Raw genomic sequence first — 24,924 nt, forward strand, 5'->3', positions numbered from 1 at the left:
GGGGGGGGGGGGGGTTTCCCCGGTAGGACGTAGCGCGTGGAAGGAACATGTTATTCCAACCAGTTCCTTTCCCCTCCATCAGGCGCCCCGGCTGACCAGGGGGAGGCAGTATAGAGACCAGGATTACTGCATGTTTTTTTGTGAGGGTGCCTACCCTAGGGGACACGGGGAGAACTCCACACAGAAAGGCCCTTTCACCAACCCCACCTAGGGTATGGGCCAGAACCACTCTTCTAAACCAATGTTCTAAATCTTAAGATAATTTAGTTAGTTGCTATAATAGCTCAAATCTAAAATGACACACAGATGCTTTCCCGGTTTTAACAGCTTTAATTTATACACAACCCCGTGGTATTAAAGGATTTATAAACCCAGGCTTATTAGCCCACCACCACCACCACCACCGATGAATTAATGAATGGACATGGTGTGGAGTATCTTGAATCTCTTCAGATGATTCATGTTCCGCTATAATGGCTTGTGTTTTAAATGGCTTCCATCAGTTATACGTGTCTCTCTGGGTCTCAGAGCTCTGCGGGGCCGCTGGGCCGCGATATGACTTATTCTGTAGGAGACATGGATAATTTACTGCATGAAGGATGCAACTTTAACCCCTTAAGACCGGGGGACGCATCTGTGTCATGTTTTAAGATTTATTTGGGCTATTCAAAAAAATAGCAGATATACAAGCTCATAACGCGGCACCGAGTGCCAGGCTATGCGCTTGCACATCTGCTATTTTTGAACATCCAAAGTATAAAATAATGGTTTTAGCTCAAATCTAAATTGACACAGATGCGTTCCCGGATTGAATGGGTTAATGAGATGAGATGATAGGTACTCTACAGCACATTTCTAAATCTGTCTTACACCCCTCCCTCCCTCCCTCCCTCCCCATCCTCTGGTCTGCTTTCCATCTTACATCCTATCTTATTTCTCTCTCTCTCTCTCTCTCTCTCTCTCTCTCTCTCTCTCTCTCTCTCTCTCTCTCTCTCTCTCTCTCTTTCTCTCTCTCTTCTCCTACTGCTCTTAAAATGATCTTTTATATTTGATATTTTGGTTAAAACAAAAGGTTAACAAGGTTAAAGCACTATATTTCTAATATTAATCATTGCTTAGATTGTTAGTTCAGGAACAGGAGGGGGGGGGTCTCCCCTGTCTCTCAAGCTCTATAATAAAAGGAAAACACATTTTTAGGTGGGTTGCCAATTTCATTCAATCAGGAGAGAGAACCCATTTATCAGCTTCAATTCTTATAGTGTTCCACTTTTGTCAAGCTCATTTCTTTTGTGTCATCACTTCCAATTCCATTTATTTATCCTGTAAGAGTTCTCTCTCCTGAGTGGAACGAACTGGAATGGATTTGGCATTTTCTGTTACTGAACGAACACTCTATACTGTAGCAATGCTTGCTATAAGAGTATTGGGATATTTAACACTTATTTTAACAACTAAATATCACTTACACACAGAAACATAAAGGTGCCAACTGGAACCAAAACTGGTTCTTCAGAGTGATGCCATAGTAGAACAATTTTTTTTCCAGAAAGAACCTTTCAGACCATTTATTTGAATGGTTCTATAAAGAACCATTCAAACCGTATAACCTTCATCAACCGACTGAAATGTGCAGATCTACAAGCTCACAACGCGTCGCACCGCAACGCGTTATAGATCTGCTATTTTTGATGAATGTCTGCCTATTATTAAGACATGGTTTAAGAGTTCAAAGGTTCCTCAAATAACTTTGACAAAAAAAGGTTCTCTAGAACTAGATGAGGAACATAAAGAACCATTCAATGGTTCTCTAGTAATTGATGGTTCTTTGTGGAACCATATAGCCCTTTAAAGAACCATTTAAGAACCATTATTTTTCTGTGTGTACCCTACCTTCAACCAGGCTCTGTTTATGTTTTCTCTCTACAGGTGTGTGGTGCACAGACCCTGCCTGTGATAGGCTAGGAGTCAAGAGGAACTGGGGCCATGATTGGCTCCCCCCCGGGCCCTGGCGGGCGTGGCCGGGCCTCGGTGCCGTGGCCGCTGGGGGCGTGGCGGCGATGGGGCCCGGCCGCCGCCTTCCTGCTGGCCGCCACGGTGGCCCTGGCGCTGCCCGAGGGCGGCCAGGCGTGCCCGCCCCGCTGCGAGTGCTCCGCCCAGCTGCGGTCGGTGGCGTGCCAGCGGCGGCGGCTGGCCAACGTGCCGGAGGGCATCCCCACGGAGACGCGCCTGCTGGACCTGAGCAGGAACCGCCTGCGCTGGGTGCAGGCGGGCGACCTGGCGCCCTACCCCCACCTGGAGGAGGTGGACCTGAGCGAGAACCTCATCGCCACGCTGGAGTCCAACGCCTTCGCCAGCCTCCAGAGCCTGAAGGTCAGTGCGGGGTCAACAACCAACTGTCCCTTGAAATACAGGAATCGTTCCCTTATTGTGGACCCCTAAAATAATCATATCTGATCTGGGGACCCCCCAAAATAATCATATTTGAACTGGGGACCCGCCAAAATAATCATATTTGAACTGGGGACCCGCCAAAATAATCATATTTGAACTGGGGACCCCCCAAAATAATCATATTTGAACTGGGGATCCCCCAAAATAATCATATATGAACTGGGGACCCGCCAAAATAATCATATTTGAACTGGGGACCCGCCAAAATAATCATATTTGAACTGGGGACCCGCCAAAATAATCATATTTGAACTGGGGACCCGCCAAAATAATCATATTTGAACTGGGGACCCCCCAAAATAATCATATTTGAACTGGGGACCCCCCAAAATAATCATATATGAACTGGGGACCCCCCAAAATAATCATATTTGAACTGGGGACCCGCCAAAATAATCATATTTGAACTGGGGACCCCCCAAAATAATCATATCTGAACTGGGGACCCCCCAAAATAATCATATTTGAACTGGGGACCCCCCAAAATAATCATATATGAACTGGGGACCCGCCAAAATAATCATATATGAACTGGGGACCCGCCAAAATAATCATATTTGAACTGGGGACCCCCCAAAATAATCATATCTGAACTGGGGACCCCCCAAAATAATCATATTTGAACTGGGGACCCCCCAAAATAATCATATCTGAACTGGGGACCCCCCAAAATAATTATATTTGAACTTGAGTAAATCGTCTGTCGGGTGGATGTCCTAAACTGTTACTTTTAAGGATAAAAAAATAAATAGCAAAAGTAGCAGATCTACAAGCTCAAAACAAGTTTTGAGCTTGTAGATCTGCTACTTTTGATGCTTTTGTGGTACGCTGTAGTATGATCAAGTAGGGGCGTCAATTTATGAAAAAACACAAAATGTTTGAATATGGAGATAAGAGCTTCAGTACTTGGTTGCTCTCCACCCCTGCTGAAGGTGCTGAAGCTTCGGGGGAACCAGCTGAAGCTGGTGCCCATGGGGGCGTTCGCCAAGCTGGGCAACCTGACCAGCCTGGACCTGAGTGAGAACAAGATGGTCATCCTGCTGGACTACACCTTCCAGGACCTGAGGAGTCTGAAGCACCTGGAGGTTGGAGACAACGACCTGGTCTACATATCACACAAGGTACAGTATAGACCTGGTCTACATATCACACAAGGTACAGTATAGACCTGGTCTACATATCACACAAGGTACAGTATAGACCTGGTCTACATATCACACAAGGTACAGTATAGACCTGGTCTACATATCACACAAAGTACAGTATAGACCTGGTCTACATATCACACAAGGTACAGTATAGACCTGGTCTACATATCACACAAGGTACAGTATAGACCTGGTCTACATATCACACAAGGTACAGTATAGACCTGGTCTACATATCACACAAGGTACAGTATAGACCTGGTCTACATATCACACAAGGTACAGTATAGACCTGGTCTACATATCACACAAGGTACAGTAGACCTGGTCTACTGTAAACACTGGTCTAAACACATGGAATAAAATAACCAAACTATTTGTTTACCTATGTATGGCATGAGCTGATGGCAGCCATTTTACATCTGTATTCATAGTTTCTCCCCTAAATATATTCTTGTAAGGCTGCCATTGTCCATGATTGCTGCCTTTTGCTGCCTTTTAAGGCGGAAGTGGCTCAGGAGGTAGAGCGGCCACTTGGGAACCGGAAGGTTCCCAGTTCGATCCCGGGCTCTCCCAGAGTTAGTGTCGAAGAGTCCTTGAGCAAGACGCTGAACCCCTAATTGCTCCTGATGAGCAGGTTGGTGCCTTGCATGGTTTCCTCCGCCATCGGTGTGTGAATGGGTGAATGTAATGCACAATCATTGTAAAGCACCTTGGATAAAGGCGCTATATAAATGCACCATTTACCATTTTAAAGGTGACAGGGAAAATAGCGAACCTAGTGCGAACCTAGTGCAAACCTTGTGCGACCTCTAGTGGCTGAATGTTGTCTAGTGCTCCTTTTAAGATGTTTGTTTCCTTCCCTCGCCAGGCCTTCTCAGGTCTGCTGGGTCTGGAGGATCTGACCATCGCGCGATGCAACCTGACCTCCATCTCCGGCCAGACGCTGTCGTACCTCCGCAGCCTGGTCACCCTGCGCCTGCGCCACCTCAGCATCGCCGCCCTGGAGGACCAGAACTTCCGCAAGCTGTCCAACCTGCGCGGCCTGGAGGTGGACAGCTGGCCGTACCTGGAGTACATCTCCCCCCTCAGCTTCCAGGGCCTGGACCTCCACTGGCTCTCCATCACCAACACCAACATCACCTCCGTCCCCTCGGCCGCCTTCAAGAACATGGCGCACCTCACCCACCTCAACCTGTCCTACAACCCCATCTCCACGCTGGAGCCCTGGGCCTTCCGCGACCTGCTGCGGCTGAAGGAGCTGATCATGGTGAACACGGGGCTGGCCACGGTGGAGCCCCACGCCATGGGCGGCCTGCGGCAGATCCGGGTGCTCAACTTCTCCGGCAACGACCTGCAGACTCTGGAGGAGAGCTCCTTCCACTCGGTCAACAGCCTGGAGACGGTGCGGGTGGACGGGAACCCCCTTCTGTGCGACTGCCGTCTGCTGTGGATCCTGCAACGACGCAAGACCCTCAACTTCGACGGCAGGGTGCCGGTGTGTGCCGGGCCGGTGGAGGTGCAGGGCCACAGCCTGGGCACCTTCACCGACTCGGCACTCTTTGACCATTTCACCTGCCAGAAGCCCAAGATACGGAACCGCAAAATGCAGCAGGTAATCAATATGATGACGAGTGTGTTAAACCACATGATGAGCCCTATAGTCTCAATGTAGCCAGATGATCAGATACATGTGGTGACATCTAAATTGAAGGACTGCGTTACAATTGGGTGTGAACAGCTTGGAAATTAAAAAAGTAACTGAATTACGGAATCATATTGGACCACAATGGAAAAAGGCCCCTGGGCATTTTTGCGTTATCCTTTTAGCATAACTTTTGACTGTACTACCTGTACTGTTAACAATCGTGTTAATGAAGTATTCATTCAATCAATCGATCGATCAATCAATCAGGATCGGTTTTCAAAGCAGTGGGCGTACTGTAGATTTGTTTTTCCTCTGAGACCTTCTACCATTGTGGGCGTGTCATAATAGGCAAACATTCAGTGAAAAAAGTTGAACTTTTGCCGCAAAGATGAACAAATATAAATTCACTTTTTTCCCCGTACCGCAGGTGAGCGCCCGCGAGGGTCAGCCGGTGAACTTCATATGTCGCGCCGAGGGCGAACCGGCGCCGGCCATCGTGTGGATCTCCCCTCAGCGCCGACGGATCACGGCCAAGACGGCCGGCCGCATCACGGTGCTGCCCAGCGGCACGCTGGAGATCCGCTACGCCCAGCTCACCGACAGCGGCACCTACATCTGCATCGCCAGCAACGCCGGCGGCAACGACACGTACTTCGCCACGCTGACGGTGCGCGGCCAGCCGCTGGACGCCGCCTCGGCCTTCTTCCTGAACCGCTCGATGTACAACGGCGAGTTCCTCAACGACACCGGCGTGAACGGCACGCGCGTCTTCCTCAAGTTCACCCTGGACATGACCACCATCCTGGTGTCCACTGCCATGGGCAGCATCACCTTCCTGGGTGTGGTCCTCGTCTGTTTCCTGATGTTGTTCGTGTGGAGCCGCGGCCGCGGCCAACGCAAGAACAACTTCACAGTGGAGTACTCCTTTAGGAAGTCTGAGCCGGCCGGCGCCGGCGGCGCCTCGGGAGGCGCCAGGAAGTTCAACATGAAGATGATATGAAACAACGCAGCCAGGGGTCCCTCGGGGGAGGCATGAGCGCGTCGTCTAAAATGACGACGCGCTAATAGACACATGCAAACACACACAGCCGCGCTGACTCGCAAAGACATAATGTTGTCCACGAACGTGTCCACGGATCCATTTCAATTGGATTAACCAAAAAACTAGAGCCGTGGTTAAATTTGACTTGATGTTGGCTGACAACAAAATGACCCTGACGTCACTGCCTCCCAGCGTTTATTTGTTAATATTCAGCTTATGGTAGAAATGCAACTTATGAAAGATAATAAGTAACTTTACAATGATATTTTTTAAGAGCTATTACAGTATATTGTCATTTTAGCTTTGATAAGCACAATCAATTATAGAATATTAAGGTGAGAAATTGGCATGATTCCTGGGCTTGTGACTGTTGGTGCCCATGTCTCTCTTGGTGGTTCTAGAAAGAGGAAATGAAAACGTTTCACATTTTGTCTTTACAGTATTCCAGGAATTTGGGATATAAATCAGAAATTGTCACCAGGAGAGACATGATTACTATCCGGTCACAGCATTTGTACTGCCACTGTTCCTAAAGCCTGCCTTGCTTCGAATCATTGCAAAAAGCATGTAAAATTGCAATTTAGACTTAAGTTGTACAATAATAATGAAAATAAGCCATTTTTGGATACTTTTTTGTACAGTAACTTCTATTGGAAGATCCATGTCAATTTAGGCCACAGCTGAATGGTGTGGAAGGCTGTGCTATGGGTCCAAAACGCTACCAAAAAAAATAATCTAATCAAATAAAATAAAATCCAAATTAAATAACCACGACCATGATATTAGTTATTTTTTACACGGCATGAAAAAAAAAACAAAAAGCATGACGCATGTGATTTGATCCATCTAATAATTAACAGGAATGGAAAAATAGTTTTGCGACAAGGTTTTGTGCTGTGTGAGTTTGGGATGAGCACACTGGCCGCATGCGTTGCCATGGCAGCCCGTGTGGCCCGGAGGGTTTGGTTAGGAAGTCAAGCCCACCGGACACCACGGGCTGCACCGTAACCATAACAACCAACACCAGAGCGAGAGCAAGGAGAGGGGGGGCGGGGGGGACCGGGACAATGGCGGGTCGGATGGAGGCTGGCTGGATGGTCGGGTAGAGCACTGATTCCAAATGGACCCTTACCGGGTCTGCAACTCAGAGAGCGTGCGAATGGAACCGAACGGACCCGTAATACGGGTCCGTTCGGTTCCATTCGCACGCTACATAAACACTGTCGATTTTACAGTGTCGATTGGAGTCCCAGAGATAAAGAGTGGTTTTAAATAGCGGGGGGTCCGTGGAGAGGAGGGGAGAGGAGAGGAGGGGAGGGGGAGAGGTGCAATGTCAATGTGACCTCTCCATCTTCAGCCTCCCATCGCAAAGCCCCCTCCTCTCTCCCCCAAAGCTCCCTGCGTTACCCTTTCATCCAGCTGCCTTTGGTGCCGGAGTTCAGCCAGCCAGCTGACACCGCGCCCCCGTCCCCGCCCCCCCGGCCTGGCTCTCTGCTGTATTGGTGAAGGAACTGACCTTTGCATGGCTGCCAGGGGGGAGCAGCCTGGAGCGTCAGGGTACACTCAGAGGCACATAACGCTCGACCCCGGTCACACACACACACACACACACACACACACACACACACAGACACACAGACACACACACACACACACACACACACACACACACACACACACACACACACACACACACACACACAGAGACACACACACACACACTCGGACGACAAAAGCACATGCTTCACTTGCGCGTACAGCCACACAAAATGCTGCAGTACACAGAGCTGGAGAACCCATATCATTTACGCATACATAATATTATACAATACTAACACACTCACACACTCTGCACCGTGCGCCACAATCTTCTCTCAGGACAAAGTTCTAAAGTTCTAGTTCGCCCACACAGCAGGCGCAATCACACTCACACACACACACACACACGCACACACGCACACACACACTTTAAGCCTGATACACCGCCGTACGGCGGAGCATAAATGAAGCATAAAACACTGTTTACATAACGACATTCCAGCAATACTGTATGTATGTAGAACTATGAAGCCAAACTCATTCTCTCTCTGAGACAGATTGATGTACAGTTTTGACTGAACAGATAAAGCCATAGTTAGTGATAGTTATTAGTCTCAATAAGTCATTTTTTTTATAGCGGTACAGCTGCTGCATGATTGAGTAGTCTAATGATTGCTGCCACTGCCGTGTCTCAAGTTGTCGCGATAATAAGACCATCGGCTGTATTTAGGCTTGCAGCAGCCACACACACACGCATGCGCGTACACGCACACACACACACACACACACACACACACACACACACACACACACACACACACACACACACACACAAACACACACACACTCGACAAACATGAGGCACACAAACACATCTTAAACACTCTTCTCCCTACATGACTTATACCCTGTCGTACAAGCGACACGCTCGCACGGCGGTCGTATAACTCAGGCCTCTGCAGGCGGTCAGTGTGCGAATGTCTTTGCCCCCCCTAGCCCAGTGCAATCCCCCCTCCGCCCCCCTCGTATACCCACCCCTCTACCCCCACTGGGTCCTCCTTCGGGAGGGGTCCCTGGCTGGAGACCACGAAAGTTAACGAATGTAAATGATCGTGTTGGTGTTATAGCCCTACCCACGCCGCGTGGTGTGTCGTAAACAGTGGAGAAGTTAGTACTGTGGTTTAATTCTCTTTTTATTTAAGTGTTTTCTGTTGCTGTTTAGTTGCCTCCTCTCTTTTTCTTTTTTTTACAAAAGAAAAGCAAAAAAAAAAGTCCTTAATTGATAAGGACGGTTAATCGTTCCATCGTCCGTGTGTAGGCCGTTTCTGTTCTCAACATCGAGTGGGGGTGTGTGTGTGTGTGTGGGTGTGCGTGTGCGTGTGCGCGTGCGTGTGCGCTTGTGTGTGTGGGTTCATGAGAGTGTGAGTGTGTGAGTACGTCTGTGTCAGCGTAAACCAAGCTGGCCTACAGCAGCACAGTTGAACCAGGACATTAGCCATAATCTAATCTCTCAAGCCAAACCATCTCTTCCACAGTCTTAAGTTCCAATGCTACAGAGAGTCTGTAATAAAGTTGAGAACTGCTGTAATCTGCTCTTTAGACAGCTGGAAGGGTGGGTCCCCAAAAATGTATTTTTAAATATATTTTTTGAATTTCCATTTCTTCTGAGCATCCGGCTAGAGGCTTCGACTAATTTGGTTTCCAGTATGAGTTATTTACTTGACAGGCAGCACAGGTGAATTGGAAGTGGGGGAAATGGTGTGACATCAGCTTTATTTGCCACTCATTTTCACAGCTTTCAAATTTCCAAACTGTTAGCTTTTAGAAAACTGTGTGAGCGAACACTTCTGTCTTGAGAGAATAACCACAACCACCAGAAGCACACTTTTGTCATTGTTTGTGCCAAAAAAGCTCTGTGTACAGAACAGTCTGGAAATATTTGCACACAAACAAAAACTAAATTAAAGTTTAAATCCAAGCCTTTGTAACAGAACAGTGTGCATATCCTTCACTTGGAGGAATGATGAAACCAGAAGTCTCTGTACGGATGAATAGTTGAACACCATTAAAGATTAATGAGGCACAATGAGAATAGATTAACAAATTGGCCTCCTTTTTTCTTATTTTCTTCGCTAACAGCATTGGCACTTGGCAGCCATCTTGGCTTCCGCTCACGGTGTTGAGAACAGGGTGTTGTCTTCACGGATGCCCCCCCCCCCACCCCATCCAGTCCCTTCGTCCCTCCATGGAAACTAGACTTAGAAGACAACAAGAATGTCTGTAGTGATTGTGCGATGGTGTCGTCGTGTGAACGTCCATCACAAGTGTCAGCTTAGACCGAGGGTGTGTTACGTTTTGTTATCTTCCCCCTCCGTCCCTCCCTCATTCATCCCTGACCTTCTCCCAGAGGCGTCATTTCACACGAGAATAGAGGGTGGCAAAAAAATAATAAGTGCCCACTTAAGCCCTATTTAAAAAATAGCAAAGCTAGCTGCTCTACAAGCTGTGAGTTAACTTGAAGATCGGCAGCTTTTGCTATTTTTGAAAAAAAAAAAAAATGTTGACCTATAATTAAATGACATGCACAAAGTAGGGATGCCAGTTTGAAAGTGGTTAATGAATGTAGACAAGAAAATAGGCGTGTCTATAACATATGTGTCACATGTCCCACGCAGATGGACCGGCGTGGATTGAGACGCACTCAGCATCGACCTAAAATCTGTCTAGTCATGTAAAAAACGTTCCGAGAAAATGTGCATTCAAATAACTGAATTTGAGGTTAAATGCTAACGCTGAGGGATGGGGGTGGCAATTGCCATCCTCTGGAACCCCGAATGACGCCCCTGCCTTCTCCTCCTCCAGGAGCATCCAGGAGGATCCTCCTCCTGGAATCCTCCATCTCCTCTCTCCATTGCCTTGTTGTTCCTGTTCACAGTATTAGGGTGGAGTATGGTTGTGTGGTAGTAGACACGTTCTGTGTGGTTTCGGTGAAATCAGTGTCGTCGTGTTTCGATTCTGTGACGCTCCTCGTGATGTCATCGGCCAACGGAGCAGCGGATTGGTGCAGCTGAGGAGACAAAAGTGTAAGAAGGGGTGACCCAGGTTCCCTAAAAAAAAAGTATATTAATAAAAAAATAAAGAACATAAAAGAAAAACAAAACATAAAAACATTCCCATTCCCTCTGCCCCTTACCTTCCCTCCCTCCCCGGACTGCTATTTCTGGAACTTTCCATCCTGCACTGGAGCGCTCTGGGATTCTTCTGATGAAAACCTGTGGACTGTATATTTCTTGCTGATAATCTGATAATCTAAATCACACTTTAACATTCAAATGTAGAGGATAAAAGGGAGAGTGGGGGGGCGGGGGGTGCTGCAATACTCAAACCTGTTAGCCTGTGAGCCTACAATCTGGTCTAAAAACGCACATATACTATCAGACTTTAATAGCTTATCGTCGTTTTGAACCGTTTGTTATGCTGGTCAGGTTTAGGGAGAAAGCCACACTCGTATGCATTCAACCTCCACGTGTCCTTGAGGGTTAAGAGTAACAATGTTTCCTTATGTTTGCTTCAAAGGAACAGCTCTTTGAAGTTTTCTCCAACAGGATCAATCTCAGTTGGTTCTCAGAGTGGGGTCCAGGGATCCTCAGGGTTCGTTCCTCAAGGCCGTTCCAAATGGACCTGTACAGGTCTACAACTCTGAGAGCGTTCAAATGGAGCATCTATTTTGTAATTTGTACGCTCTCAAAGTTATTGGGGGGTCCTTGAAATCAAAAAAGGTTTGAGAACCACTGATCTATGTTGTTCCCCCGCCAGCTCACCACCCCAGCCTGCCATGTTTCCAAAGGGTCGCTTATCAAAGCACGGATGAGCGGGATAAACATTTCTAATTGATATAACAGATGTCATTAGTGGGTTGATAAACAACCCACGACCACATGTCCTCGACGAGTTGCCAACAGACAGGGCTCTGACAAAAACAAGTCTTTGCCTCAGCCTGGCAGAGGAATAAAAGACTATAGATGTTTGGGAGAGAAAGCAACGGGGCTCAGTTTGATTCATCTCGTTCTGTCTGTGTGAGTCTGGAGAGAAAGTAGGCTGTCTGTTCCCTGTGCTCCCCAGCTGTTGTCCTTGCCCGGGGTTGGTGTACCTATAGTCTACAGATGCCCCATTTATAATGGCAGCCCACCTCGGCGGCATACGGGTGCAATTTCTCTTGGGGGAACAACTCTGAGGAAAAGCACACAGTCCAAAATAAGATGCGCATATCGCCACCGACCGTGCCATTGTTACCTGCGCTCCATTTTGAATAGATGAATTTTAACCATTGTGGTAGAAGAGCCGTTTTGCATTCTGATTCGAGGATAAAGGATGGTGTTTTCAAGGAAAACACCAGGGCTTTGCACTTAATTTCGAAGCGAGGCCATTATTTCCCCACTTTCTGTTCACTGCCGAACGCATCAATGGAATTGGGCTCTTTTAGTGTTCAACTATTTAGGCCAAGGGCAGTTTGGATAGACAGATATTGTCTCTGTCGGGTGGAAACCTCAGAAGTCCAAAACTGTCAACTTTATCAGGATTCAAATTGAAAAATTGCAAAAAAAATAGCAGATCGAGCTGATCTGCAATTTGTTAATACTTTTGTGTGACACAGTACGATAAAGAAGGGCGTTAATTTACGAAAAAACACAAAACAGCGACTATATTTTTACCGTACCTTTTAAAGTGAACATTATCACCCCCCCCCCCCCCCCCCTCACACACACACACACACACACACACAGATGCCGCCAGGCAATCTCATTCGGAACACCCCCCCCCCCCCCCACCGTCCCTAAAATCAATCCTTCTCGGACTCCTCCGGCAGCTGCTGTTTTGATTATCACTGAGTTAGCGGAGGCGAGAGGAGCCGTAATGTGATGCTGGAGCACTGAGCTCCGGCTAATTTGGTGATCAATTGGCTAACTCCATAATAGACCTCTCTCAGAAGAGCATTCTGATGCACGCGCACACACACACACACACACACACACACACACACACACACACACACACACACACACACACACACACACACACACACACACACACACACACACACACACACACACACACACAGGATGGAAATTTCATTTTGTCATCTTAGTTTAACATCCATCATATCGTTGTTGTCGGGCAGAAACCTCTCCATATTTCAACTTTTTGTGTTTTCTTCGTAAATTAACGCCCTACTTGAACAACATACTCAAGCTTGTAGATCTGCTTCTTTTGCTGTTTTTTTATTTGAATTCTGAAAAGTTTGTGTTTTGGACATGTGAGGTTTCCACCTAACAAGACGATAATTATGTTAAACAAAGTTTAATTTTCGGCTATTATAGGCCAGTGGTTCTCAGACCTTTTTTCATTTATTTCAAAGACCCCCATAACTCTGAGAGTGGACCAAATAGACCCTTTTTTTTTACACTTTCAAGAGCTACAGACCAGTAAGGGCCCATATGGAATCCCTTCAAGGAACCTTGAGGGTCCCTGGACCCCCACCACTGGCACAAACAAACAAATAGGAAACAACAAACAAATAGGACAAAGAACAGGAATTGAGTGAGGAATCCATCTTATTCTGGACTGAACTGAGAGATGAAACAGCCTTGAGTTTTTCATCCAATATTGTCATCCTTTTATAAGTGTGACCTCACACACATACTGAACAATGCTGGGGACAGGCGACGTGCATAGCCTTAGATTAATGCTTAATTTATGCCCCGTCATACGACGGTGTGCGTGCCCAAAACAATTGCAGATCTACAAGCTCACAACACTAAAAAATCACAAAAAATCAGGCTTTAACCTTGACCAGAGAATTGCAAGCGCCCCACCACCCCACCACCCCACCACCCCTGCCCGTTCTGTGTGGCAAGACTGAGCCCCGGTGGTCAATAAGAGTAACGACAGCTAAAACACTGCTGGCCACAATACTTCATTGTGTCTTAGGAGGAAAAAAATGAATTGGCTGTATTGTTTTCTTGTTTTCTAAGGTCACACGACACCTCTACAGAAAGCAAATTGACTGTTAGCACCACATGTCAGTGGTTTACTGACGATCTAATAGCCATAACATGACCTCTCTACTGAGTTCTGGGTTGTCTGGACGACTAGACATGGCATGCTGTTTTTGTTTTTCCTCAGACACCCATAATAATAATAAGACAGAAGTGGAGTTTATCATTCGCTGGGACTCAAGCTGTCTGCAACTGTAGATGTTTTCAAGACGTTATACTAACAAACCTTTCTGATCTCTCCCCCCCAACAGATCCACCACTAATGTAAACAAGCAAACTAACAATCCATAGATAACTCTGTTAACAGTAACATGCTCTTCATGTACGTATGTGACTGATTGTACCCAATGGACTAGTGCCACTCTGCAGAAAAGAAGAGGAGAGAGAAAAAAACAGGTTTTCTTTTTCTTGTGATCTTAGAAGATTTCATCTATGCATGCCTTTTATACAGTACCTGGTTTCTCTCACCTTACACAGGGTACGGAGAGCTTATGGGTGCCATCGTTTTCTTGGCCATGGGACTGGGTGAAACGACCTGACTGCAGCCAGACTCAGCCGTGCTTTACTGCAGTGGTTCCCAAACTGGGGGGTCGGGACCCCAAATAATTTTGGGGGGGTCCCCAGATTATTATTAGCTTAATGTGCAACATTGTTTTCTCAATCAACATGCAGTAAACAAACCAACATACAGTATAAGTGTATACAGGGTATCTGCACATTTCCAAACTTACAATTGAATGACTTTTAAGACCTTTTTAATACCAAATTGGCCAATTTGTCAAATATTACGCAAGAAAGATGCAAATATTGTGAAAATAGCCGATCTACAAGTATGCACTGCGAGGCGTTGTGAGCTTATAGTTCGGCTATGTTCACAATATTTATCTGTGAAACAGAGAACTAAATGAAATGCCTACAAGTGCTTGTCAGGGTGGGGGGTCCCCAGTTCAAATATGATTATTTTGGGGGGTCGCGGCCCGAAAAGTTTGGGAACCCTTCCTTTACTTTATAAGAGCCAGAGGATCCATGATTTAGAACCTTTTGGAATCACAAATAACTAGACAGCCGCAGTGGAACCGTTAGAAACCGCTCGGAACCCCAAAATAACCAGAAAGCTATTAGTGGAACCATTTGAACTCTTGGAACCCCGCACCTCACTAAACAATACCCAGTCAATCCACTGGAACTTGAGCCCTATAATCACTGCAAGGGCCAGTGGAACCATTAGGAACCTTTGGGGAACAGCAATAACCACAAAGGCAATCACAAATAATAACCTGCAGCTATACATTCAGATTTTGATAACTAGTTTGCTATTTAAGGGGGGGTTACAGACAGTATAGTTCCTTGCACAAGAACCCTCCGACTTATCTGGGACCATTGTGTGTTTTTACAAATATCAATGAAGTACAAAAAGATGGTGGTTGGACACTTTAAGTTGTAGATAGCACAAGAGAGTGGATATGGATGGGTAATATGGGTGGATAAATGGAACTATGTGATGAGTCCCTGTGGAGTGGGAGGAGGGTTACAGAACACTCAGACTATGTGATGAATCCCTGTGGAGTGGGAGGAGGGATACAGAACACTCAGACCTGGACCGGCGCTCATTCCTAGGTTTCCACTCTTATCTGTGCACGTATTTTCCTTTAGAAACGAGACGGTGCCCATTCCCTCTGTCCTCCAGGTCTGAGCCCATGTAAATCCACTTTAACTCCTCCCACTGATTCAAAGAGGGGCTTTGTGTATCGTTGCTGTTGTCGGGTGGAAAGTCGAAAATTGCTCCATTTTTATTATTAATTTAAAAACGATTTAAAATAGTGACATTAGCCGATCTACAAGTTCACAAGCTTGAGGTCTGCTATTTTCAATACTTTTGTGTGACACTCTTGTATGATGAAGTCTAGGGCATTAATTTAGGGGGGAAAAAACATGAACATTTGAAACACAGAGATGTTAGGTTTCTGCTCGACAGCAACACATACAGTATATATACAGTAGCCTATATTTTTTAATATGAGCCAAATATGTATACAGTATTAAGGTTAAATAACTAAACACTTACAATATAGAGTATGCTCTCCGACCTTCTCTCCCTCCCTTTATTTCTGTATGCTCTCTCTCTCGCTCTCGCTCTCGCTCTCTCTCCTTCCAACTCCAACTCTCTCTCTCTCTCTCTCTCTCTCCCTCTCCCTCTTTTATGAGGGCACCAACCTCGTGGAAAAGGCTGTGATATTTCTCATGTATTCCTTTGAATCTTTGGTCTAATGATGCAAGTTTTCTTTGTCGTATTGAAACCTAGGAATGGGTGCTGAGTACTGAGCATTCCAATGAAACGCAGGCCCAATCCATATCGGTTAAATGATTCTGATCTGGGGTCAGTTCTTCTGTCCCTTTGTATGATGTCCAATGAAATGACGCACAATTAAAATACGTGACTGGCTTGTTGAATTTGAATGTTTTCTAGTATAGGTACCAGATGATGACGAGTCTAATGATTAAAGACACACACAAACACACACACACACACACACACACACACACACACACACACACACGCACACGCACACGCACCTGTACCTATAATAATCTTTCCAGTTAGGATCCTTGCTTAGGGAGGACAGACTTGTACATATTAGCTCTATAACTAGCCATATCATGTCATCTGATCTGTAGACCCTTGTTGCCATGTCTGACAGAGAAAAATGACTGTTGAAACTGTAAATATCGTAGGTAGAGTAATAATAGTAATAATAATAATAATTTAATAATAATAATAGAGACTTTAACTGCTGCGGCTTCTATCCAGGGATTTGCCCCCTTGTTTCACTCAGTCCCGTGGCTCTCTTGGTCTCACAATGAAGGATAGGTCAATAATGTAATTTATCGATAAAACATATGGATTCCTCCCTTCTTTTTTTTTTCTATGAATGTTTTCTATGCTGTCTGTCTTGTAAATGAATTACTTTTTCGTCATAAAAGCATGTTGTCACTCTGTCGATGGCCTCCTGTCTCTTTCTGCACCTTATTCGGTGTGCCTCATTTATCAGGGAATGTCACGGAGGCCATGATAAGGCAATGGCGCCCCCTCAGTTTAGCCTTATTCCCTTCATAAAATAAACCTTTTGTCATAAATAGTTGTCAGTGGTGGAAGGTAACTAAGTACATGTACTCAAGTACTGTACAATTTTCTGGAGTATTTGCAATTTTTAATACTTTTACTTTTACCTTTACTCCACTACATCGGAAAGCAAATATTGTACTTTTTACTCGACTGCAATTATTTGAAAACTTTAGTTACTAGTTACTTTTTAGATTTAGATTTGTATTAACATAGGCCTACATTACCCACTTAAGCTCTCTATATATTTTGGCTATCTACAATGCAACGCTTGTAGATCTGCTATTTTCAAAAATACATTTTGAACATTTAGAAATGGGACATTCTGCATAATGAGTACTTTTACTTTTAGTACTTTATTTAAGTATATTTTGATGCCAATACTTATGTACTTTTACTAAAGTCAATTATTTTTACTTGTAACAGAGTATTTCTACATTGTGGTATTGATACTTTTACTCAAGTAAAAAAAACTCCACTACTGGGTGTTACCAATGATACTGTGAAGGCTCAAGCCAAGGTCAAACAGTCAAGGCTGCTGCGACTGTAATTGTGCATGTTTGCTCACTGGAAAGACTCATTAAATGGAACTGTCAGAGTCTTAATTAGTGTCATTGGTAACACCTGGGAAGGAAGTAACATTATTACAAGACTATTGTGTCCATATAGCTGCCGCGAAAAGGGTCAATTATAACATTTATATGCCTTGACGTCATGTGACCTTGATGCCTCACCCACACTGACGTTCTCGCCTCTTTCCCGACAATATGGTTTTTTAGACATCAGTGTCTTTTGTTGACATTCTGAATTCTTATTGGGCAACATGCTGAGCACATAAACAAGGAGAGACTGGAGGGAAAAAACACCATTTATGATAGTTTGATGCAAATCTAGTAGCTGCTGGCCGTGGTCCAACCATGGAGACTTTAATAACAGAAGAGAATGTCGACTCTCCACTATGAGCTGAGGTGAGAAAGTTTCATAACGAATATCATGACGTCACCACAAGCACACATATTTCCGGGTAGATAATGCCTGCAGCGTTGCATTGGAGTTATTATTAATAACCTTATGTCTGGAAGAACATGACACTTGTAATAGTGTCATTGACTACCGTATTAGAAATATGACATACAGATGTTCTGGACATTTTATTTTTTTATATTGTGAAAACGTCACATTCTACTCGGAAATAGCCCTACCTTTTGTTTACAAACATGCAAACATTCAGATCAGCAAGAGAAGAACTCAACATAATGTTGTGCATTGCTCATAGGCCTATGTCACTACAATATTAACTTACAGTAGCTGACACAGTGGACTAAGAAGTGTCACATAATTGCTTAATGTTGTAACATTTATGTTTACAAACATAACATCAGCTAAGCTTGCAAGCTAAATGTCATATTAATGTTATGTTTATGTTAGGAAGTAAGGCTTAGGGTGTGGATCCACCAAAAGTCACAGAATAAATATACAGCTATGGTGGAAAAAGTATGCTACTCAGATTTGCATTACTTAAGTAAAATAGCAATTACACAATATGAAAATACTCCACAAGTAAAAGTCCTGTATTAAAAATGTTACTTGAGAGTAAAAGGAGAAAGGTATTGGCATCAAAAATATATATTTGAAGTATCAAAGTATAAGTGCCATCTAGTGGTAAATCACCACATATCACCACATCCCTTTAAAAAAAATTAAACCACACAAAAATAAATGTAAACATCTGTTGTACGCTTTGTGAAATGGAAATTACACAACAAAATACATTCTGTGGATTTACTTTTTTCTGTTGCTATTCCAAATACAATAACATGCATAACACATATCAATGTCCATCATATAGTTTTTATTACTTTTTAAATGTATGCAAGTGTTTTTTTTTCTCCTTTCTTTTCTTTTTTTAATGTGCAAAAAGATAGAGCTCTGTGCTGTTCTTTAGAGGACCAGTCTGTCGTTTAGACCTTCTCAGTACCAGTGCTGGTGGGAGAGGTGCTGGTGCCAGTGCAAAGTGGTTGCCCATCACCTCCCCACAGGAGGTCAAATCTGGTGACCATGGGTGGCTGGGTGTTGGTCGCCCGCAAATGAGCGAGCAGCCTCATAGACTGGTGGCATTTGGCTTGGGTTAGCAGCGCCATCCTAACCCTCCTTGTCAAATTGGCGTGCTGGTCCAGAATGTGGCAGTTTAGCTGGCTGCCACTGTAGCCACACAAGGGGCAGGGGCACCCACTCACTGCCACCGTGCCACACACACACTGCACCGTGCCTCTGGCCCAGCAATGCAGAATCCTCTGCTCCTCCTCCTTCATGACATTATGATTCCTCCCCATCAGGAGCAAATCTGACAGATCAGCATTGTTGATCTGAGAGTAGCGCCCAGGATTACATAGGCAATTGGCACTGGGTGAAAAAAAATGGGTTACAAAATCGTGGGATAAAAATGTTGAAGAAAAAAAAGCATTGTTGATCTGAAACAACACTATCAATAATATTAATGGTTAGGGTTAAGTTCACAGTGCATCATAATAACTAAATAATAAATTATAGCCTCTCTGAAACCTCTCGTACAGGTCTCTCTGAAAAACATCAACATTTCTGCAGTTACAATCAACTAAGCTAAGTACAAGAAAACATGACTTGCCTCTGTGAGACTCTAACAACTTCTCTGTGACCTCCCTTCATCCACCAATATATAAAGGATGATAATTATATAGGACGATTTTGGATTTTAGGTTTTCTGGGTGTCAAATAATATGGAGATTGCTGGAAAAGTGGAAGTTGGTTTTTCAGCTGTAAATTATATATAATTACATTTTTTTTTTAAATAAATGAAAAATAAAATAGTGCTTAATGATAATTTATTAATAATCAAAATCTGAAAGGTACCTAGCAACTAAAGCATTCAAATAATTGTAGTGAAGTCGAGAGTACAATTTTTGCCTCTGAAATGTGGTGGAGTAGAAGTATCAAAAAATTAAATATTCAAGTAAAGAAAAAATTACAAAATAATTGGCAAATGAACACTCGGGCCGCGAACACTTTGCAACATTTTCAAGTCCGGGCCCTGATCCAGAAAAGACTGAAAAAGTTACTGTACTTATCTTGGTATCTTTCCCTCAGTATTACTGTACTTACCTTGGTATCTTTAACTCAGTATTTACTGTACTTACCGTGGTATCTTTCCCTCAGTATTTACTGTACTTACCTTGGTATCTTTCCCTCAGTATTTACTGTACTTACCGTGGTATCTTTCCCTCAGTATCGTCATGCTGAACAAGCATTGGAGGAGGGGGAAGATTCTGAAGACCAGGAGAGACCCAACATTCATCCATAATGGTACAAGAAACGAATACAAGAACACTCGCCCCAAAACACGCGAGACTAACCTTATTCCTAAACGTAACCTCAGTAAAACTATGCCTGAACCTAACCTTCTTCTTCCTAAACGTAACCTCAGTAAAGCTATGTCTGAACCTAACCTTCTTCTTCCTAAACGTAACCTCAGTAAAGCTATGTCTGAACCTAACCTTATTCCTAACCTTAACCTCAGTAAAACTATGCCTGAACCTAACCTTATTCCTAACCTTGACCTCAGTAAATCTATGCCCGAACCTAACTTTATTCCAATTTTAACCTCAGTAAAACTATGCCTAAACCTAACCTTATTCCTAAACGCAACTACTGTAAATCTATGCCAAAACCTACCCTTATTCCTAAATTTAACCTCAGTAAAACTATGCCAAAACCTAACCTTATTCCTAACCTTGACCTCAGTAAAACTATGCCAAAACTTACCCTTATTCCTAAACGTAACCTCAGTAAAACTTTGCCTAAACCGACCCTTATTCCTAAACATAACCTCAGTAAAACTATGCCTAAACCTAACCTTATTCCTAAACGCAACCTCAGTAAAACAATGCCAAAACCTAACCTTATTCCTAACCTTGACCTCAGTAAAACTATGCCAAAACCTACCCTTATTCCTAAACGTAACCTCAGTAAAACTATGCCTAAACCGACCCTTATTCCTAAACGTAACCTCAGTAAAACTATGCCTAAACCTAACCTTATTCCTAACCTTAACCTCAGTAGGGCGAGTGTGTTTTGGGGCAAGCGTTCCGGTTACCCAAGAAAGTTATATTTGTGGTTAAAACAAAATGTTTTTTCAGTGTTTGTTCAGTAACAGAGGTCTCCCTGTCTCCATCTCTTTAATAAACAGAAAGTGTTGCATTTCCAATTTTGTCTGCTCATTTCTTTGTGTCATCAATTCCAATTTCACTTAAAAAAAAAAATATCATGTATGAATTCTCTCTCCGTCCTGATTGGATCAAATTGGTGTCCCGGCCATGAAAATGCTTTTTTTGTAAAGAGAGAGACGGGGAGGCCCCTGTTACTGAACAAACACTCTAATAATATCAATGATTACTTTCAGAATTTAGAGCTATTTCATAAAAAAAAAATTAAAAGACTTTAAATAAATTATTTCCATGCAAATAAAATCACATAAAATCATTGTTTTATTTGATGGCCTTGCTGGCCCAGGCATTTGACCTTTGTACCCTCATAAGAATGACAACATCAAAGGTCAAGTGGCCACGATGCGCCCTAAAAAATTATGAGCTCACAGGTTGCAGTTTTATTTTGTGTCACCAGGTGGCAACAGAGCACCATAGTATGAGACCGGCAGCTTCTGCCACATGTAAATTCCTCTTCCACTTTTTTCAGATCAATGAAGGTCAGGGACAGGCGACTTATCCAATTGTTTGTTTCTTTATTTGTTTTTGTCAAAACACACAGTTTACCCATATTGGTTTTTCAATTGGTGTATTCATTGTTCCAGTTATTATTCTTAGATTCGTCCCCTCCACAGGGTGGCCTAGCCTATCAGCAGAGCTACATGACTGGATCACTGTTATTACTGTGGGATAAGAAGAATGGCGTCTGTGTGCGTGTGTGTGCGTGCGTGTGCGTGTGCGTGTGCGTGTGCGTGTGCGCGTGCGTGTGCGTGCGTGTACCTTCGGCCATTCCTGCATTTGAGCATTTGATCTATACTATATCGTACCACAGTGTTGCATGCCGAAGATTTTGCAGACCTACAATGCGACACATTGTGAGCTTGTAGGTCTGCAAAATCCATCGGTGCACAATCCATCGGTGCACAACACCATGATACGATGTAGTATAGATCAAATGCTCAAATGCAGGAATGGCCGAAAGTAGACGCACAAATGAAGCCTTTGTGTCTCTCCGTCACCGACCGACCGTGCATGTGTGTTTGTGCATGTGTGTTTGTGTGTTGCATATGTGCAGGCATTTGATAAACATCTTCGATTAGATGTCCACTTAACGACTCAGAGAGGGGGGGGTGGTGGTGCGCGGGGGTCCGCTGTGCCTTGACCTCTACCGCAAAAGGTCATTCTCCAGAGGTTGAAGGTGAGCGGGGGGAGGGGGGGGGTGTACAGTGGGTGCCGTGACACACACTTACGCAGGCACACGCACACAGGACACACACTCAGAGAGAGCCATATCTCGTCTTATCCACAAGTCTCTCCTGTCCAGTCATATGACGCTCTGCCCCTTTTTTCCATCCCTCTCTTCCTCTCTCTCTCTCTCTCTCTCGCTTTCTCCCTCCCTCCATTTTTTTCGTCTCCTCTTGGCTCTATTTGAAACTGATTGTCTTCTACCATCACAAAGACACTTGGTTCTGATTGATTGATCGATCGGGAAGGGAAGAGGGAGAGAACATTGACACTGGGGGGGGCGGGGGGGTTGCTTCCAGACAGGAGCTCCAGTCTTTCCGCATGAAACACAAAATGATGCAATTTCAAAGCACTGGAAGTAACAGGGTTTTCAGACATAACGTATGTCTGTCTGTCTGTCTGTCTGTCTGTGAGGCTCTTTACGAACATCTATTGTTTGGTTTGCAGCAGGAACACACACACACACACACACACACACACACACACACACACACACACACGGAAGCCAGTGGTTCTCAAAGTGGGAGACCTGGAATCCCCTCAAGGTGGTCCTTGAGGCCGTATTTTGCATTTTTGGTTATTCGAAAATAGTAGGTCTACAGCAAGCTCACAATGTGTCGCGCCGCTTATAGATTTGCTATTTTTGAAGAATGTTGTAAAATCTTTAAAAAAAAAGGTTCTCTTATTGGGATCGTCAAAATGAGAACCGCTGCTTTAAGCCACAGATTACACACACACACACACGCACACGCACACGCACACACAAATGCAAACACGCACAGTGAACAAAGTAATACAGATATGATGGCTTTCCAACTTATACAGGTTAGAGAGACAACGTGTGGCAAAGGGACCCTATACACACACACAGCAAAATCCTCTGTGTTCATTGAACTCCACAAGACCCTTTCGGGTCATATTTGTACCCCTCTGTACCTGGGTTCAATTATAAGGGCCGACATGAAACCCTGGGCCGATTTTGTAGTTTGTTTTCCCGTACAGGTTGAAAACTACAGCAGGGTAAAAGAAACATGGCAGGTGGCGTAAGGCTGACCTGATAGTTACACTGTGAGAAACACGGCTTCAGCTCATCAACATAATAATTGGTGTGTCAGCTTTGGTTTTGCCAATGTGCAAGCATTGATAATATACTGTTGGCTACTGTCTATGCTTGTACATTGGCAGACCAACTGTTCATTTTATCAGCTGCATTTGTGCTGCATACATCAGTGGTTCTCAACCTTTTCAGGCCACTCAAAATAAAAATAAAATGAAATCAAAATCATATTTCAACTGGTCCACCCTGACAAGCACTGGGAATTATAGGAGTTGAGGCATTACATATAGTTTGACTCTGTTCCAGATAAATATTGTGAAAATAGCTGATTTTCAAGCTCACAACGCAAGGCGATGTGAGCTTGTAGATCAGCTATTTTCAAAAAATTGCCTCTTTCTTATATTATTTGGCCAATGTTTGACCAATTTTTATAGTATAGTTTGTTGATTACTTTTGATGCAGTGATGGTCTTTATTCATTTAATTTAATTTCCTTTTTTTTCTTTAGGTATTAAAAAGTCCTTCAAATTGTCATCAGGGGAGGTTGAGAACCACCGGCTTTACCTCATGGTGTGTTTGCCATGTTATTTTAACCTACAGCAAAACAAAAAACAAGCTACACAATGGGGCAACACATTCTCAGTCAGGATTGCAGCGTGTACACAGACAGACCAATACATTTGCTTTACACTCCCACACAAACAAACATCACAGGAAATCAAAGGGAGGAGGTATTAAAAAAAAAAGAAAAAGAAACTCAGAACCCAGTGTTATATCCCCCCCTCCCTCTCCCCCGCCTATAGAGGTACAGTTCGTCCTGCAGTTTTTATACAGTTTTATATATAGTATCCATGCATAAAAGAATCTCTCATCCCACCCCTGGTAGACAGAGGTTCTTTGGTTGGATCTTTTTTTTTTTGTCGTTTTTTTGATTTTTTTTTATATGGGGATCACTTTAACACACATAGGAGACGATCGTCCAACACAAAAAATACAAAAATAAGCCAAAACAAAGCAACGCAGAACAGAACTCAATTTGTCCCTCCATGTGCCGTTCTTTAATTCCATCCCGTTTTTTCCCACGCTATAAAAACCCTGATGCTTTCTTTCTCTTTTTTTGGTAATACTTATAGTCTTTCTGTGTATTTGGCCCAGAGCCCTTCAGCATCCATCTGCATCTGTTTATGTTCAACTATGTAGAAGAACTCCCCCATAAAAGCAGCCTTTCTACCCTGCGTCAGTTCAGAGCTCCTCTGTTAGAGCTCTCCTGTTTTCTGTCGCTTCGCCCGTGTCGTTGCACCGAACGTATACAGACCTCATGGATTAAAGCAGTGTTGATTTTGACAGCAAATTTTGATTTAGTTTTAATCATAGACTTTT

The 24,924-nt window shown here is 44.0% G+C and overlaps 1 protein-coding gene across 1 annotated transcript in view; it reads left to right on the top strand.

Moving 5' to 3' along the window:
* The window catches only part of lingo3b (leucine rich repeat and Ig domain containing 3b), a 103,623-nt gene extending 96,307 nt beyond the window's left edge, over positions 1-7,316 (top strand). The window contains exons 2-5 of the mRNA XM_080441188.1: positions 1,927-2,370; positions 3,384-3,572; positions 4,471-5,214; positions 5,675-7,316. Coding sequence (XP_080297314.1) covers positions 1,984-2,370; positions 3,384-3,572; positions 4,471-5,214; positions 5,675-6,247 — 1,893 coding nt within the window. The 5' untranslated portion in view covers positions 1,927-1,983 and the 3' untranslated portion in view covers positions 6,248-7,316. The remainder of the gene's footprint in view (positions 1-1,926; positions 2,371-3,383; positions 3,573-4,470; positions 5,215-5,674) is intronic.
* Positions 7,317-24,924: the final 17,608 nt, after the last annotated feature.

Source organism: Gymnoscopelus braueri, assembly GCF_963280865.1.
Source record: "Gymnoscopelus braueri genome assembly, chromosome: 10".
Lineage (NCBI taxonomy): Eukaryota > Metazoa > Chordata > Actinopteri > Myctophiformes > Myctophidae > Gymnoscopelus > Gymnoscopelus braueri.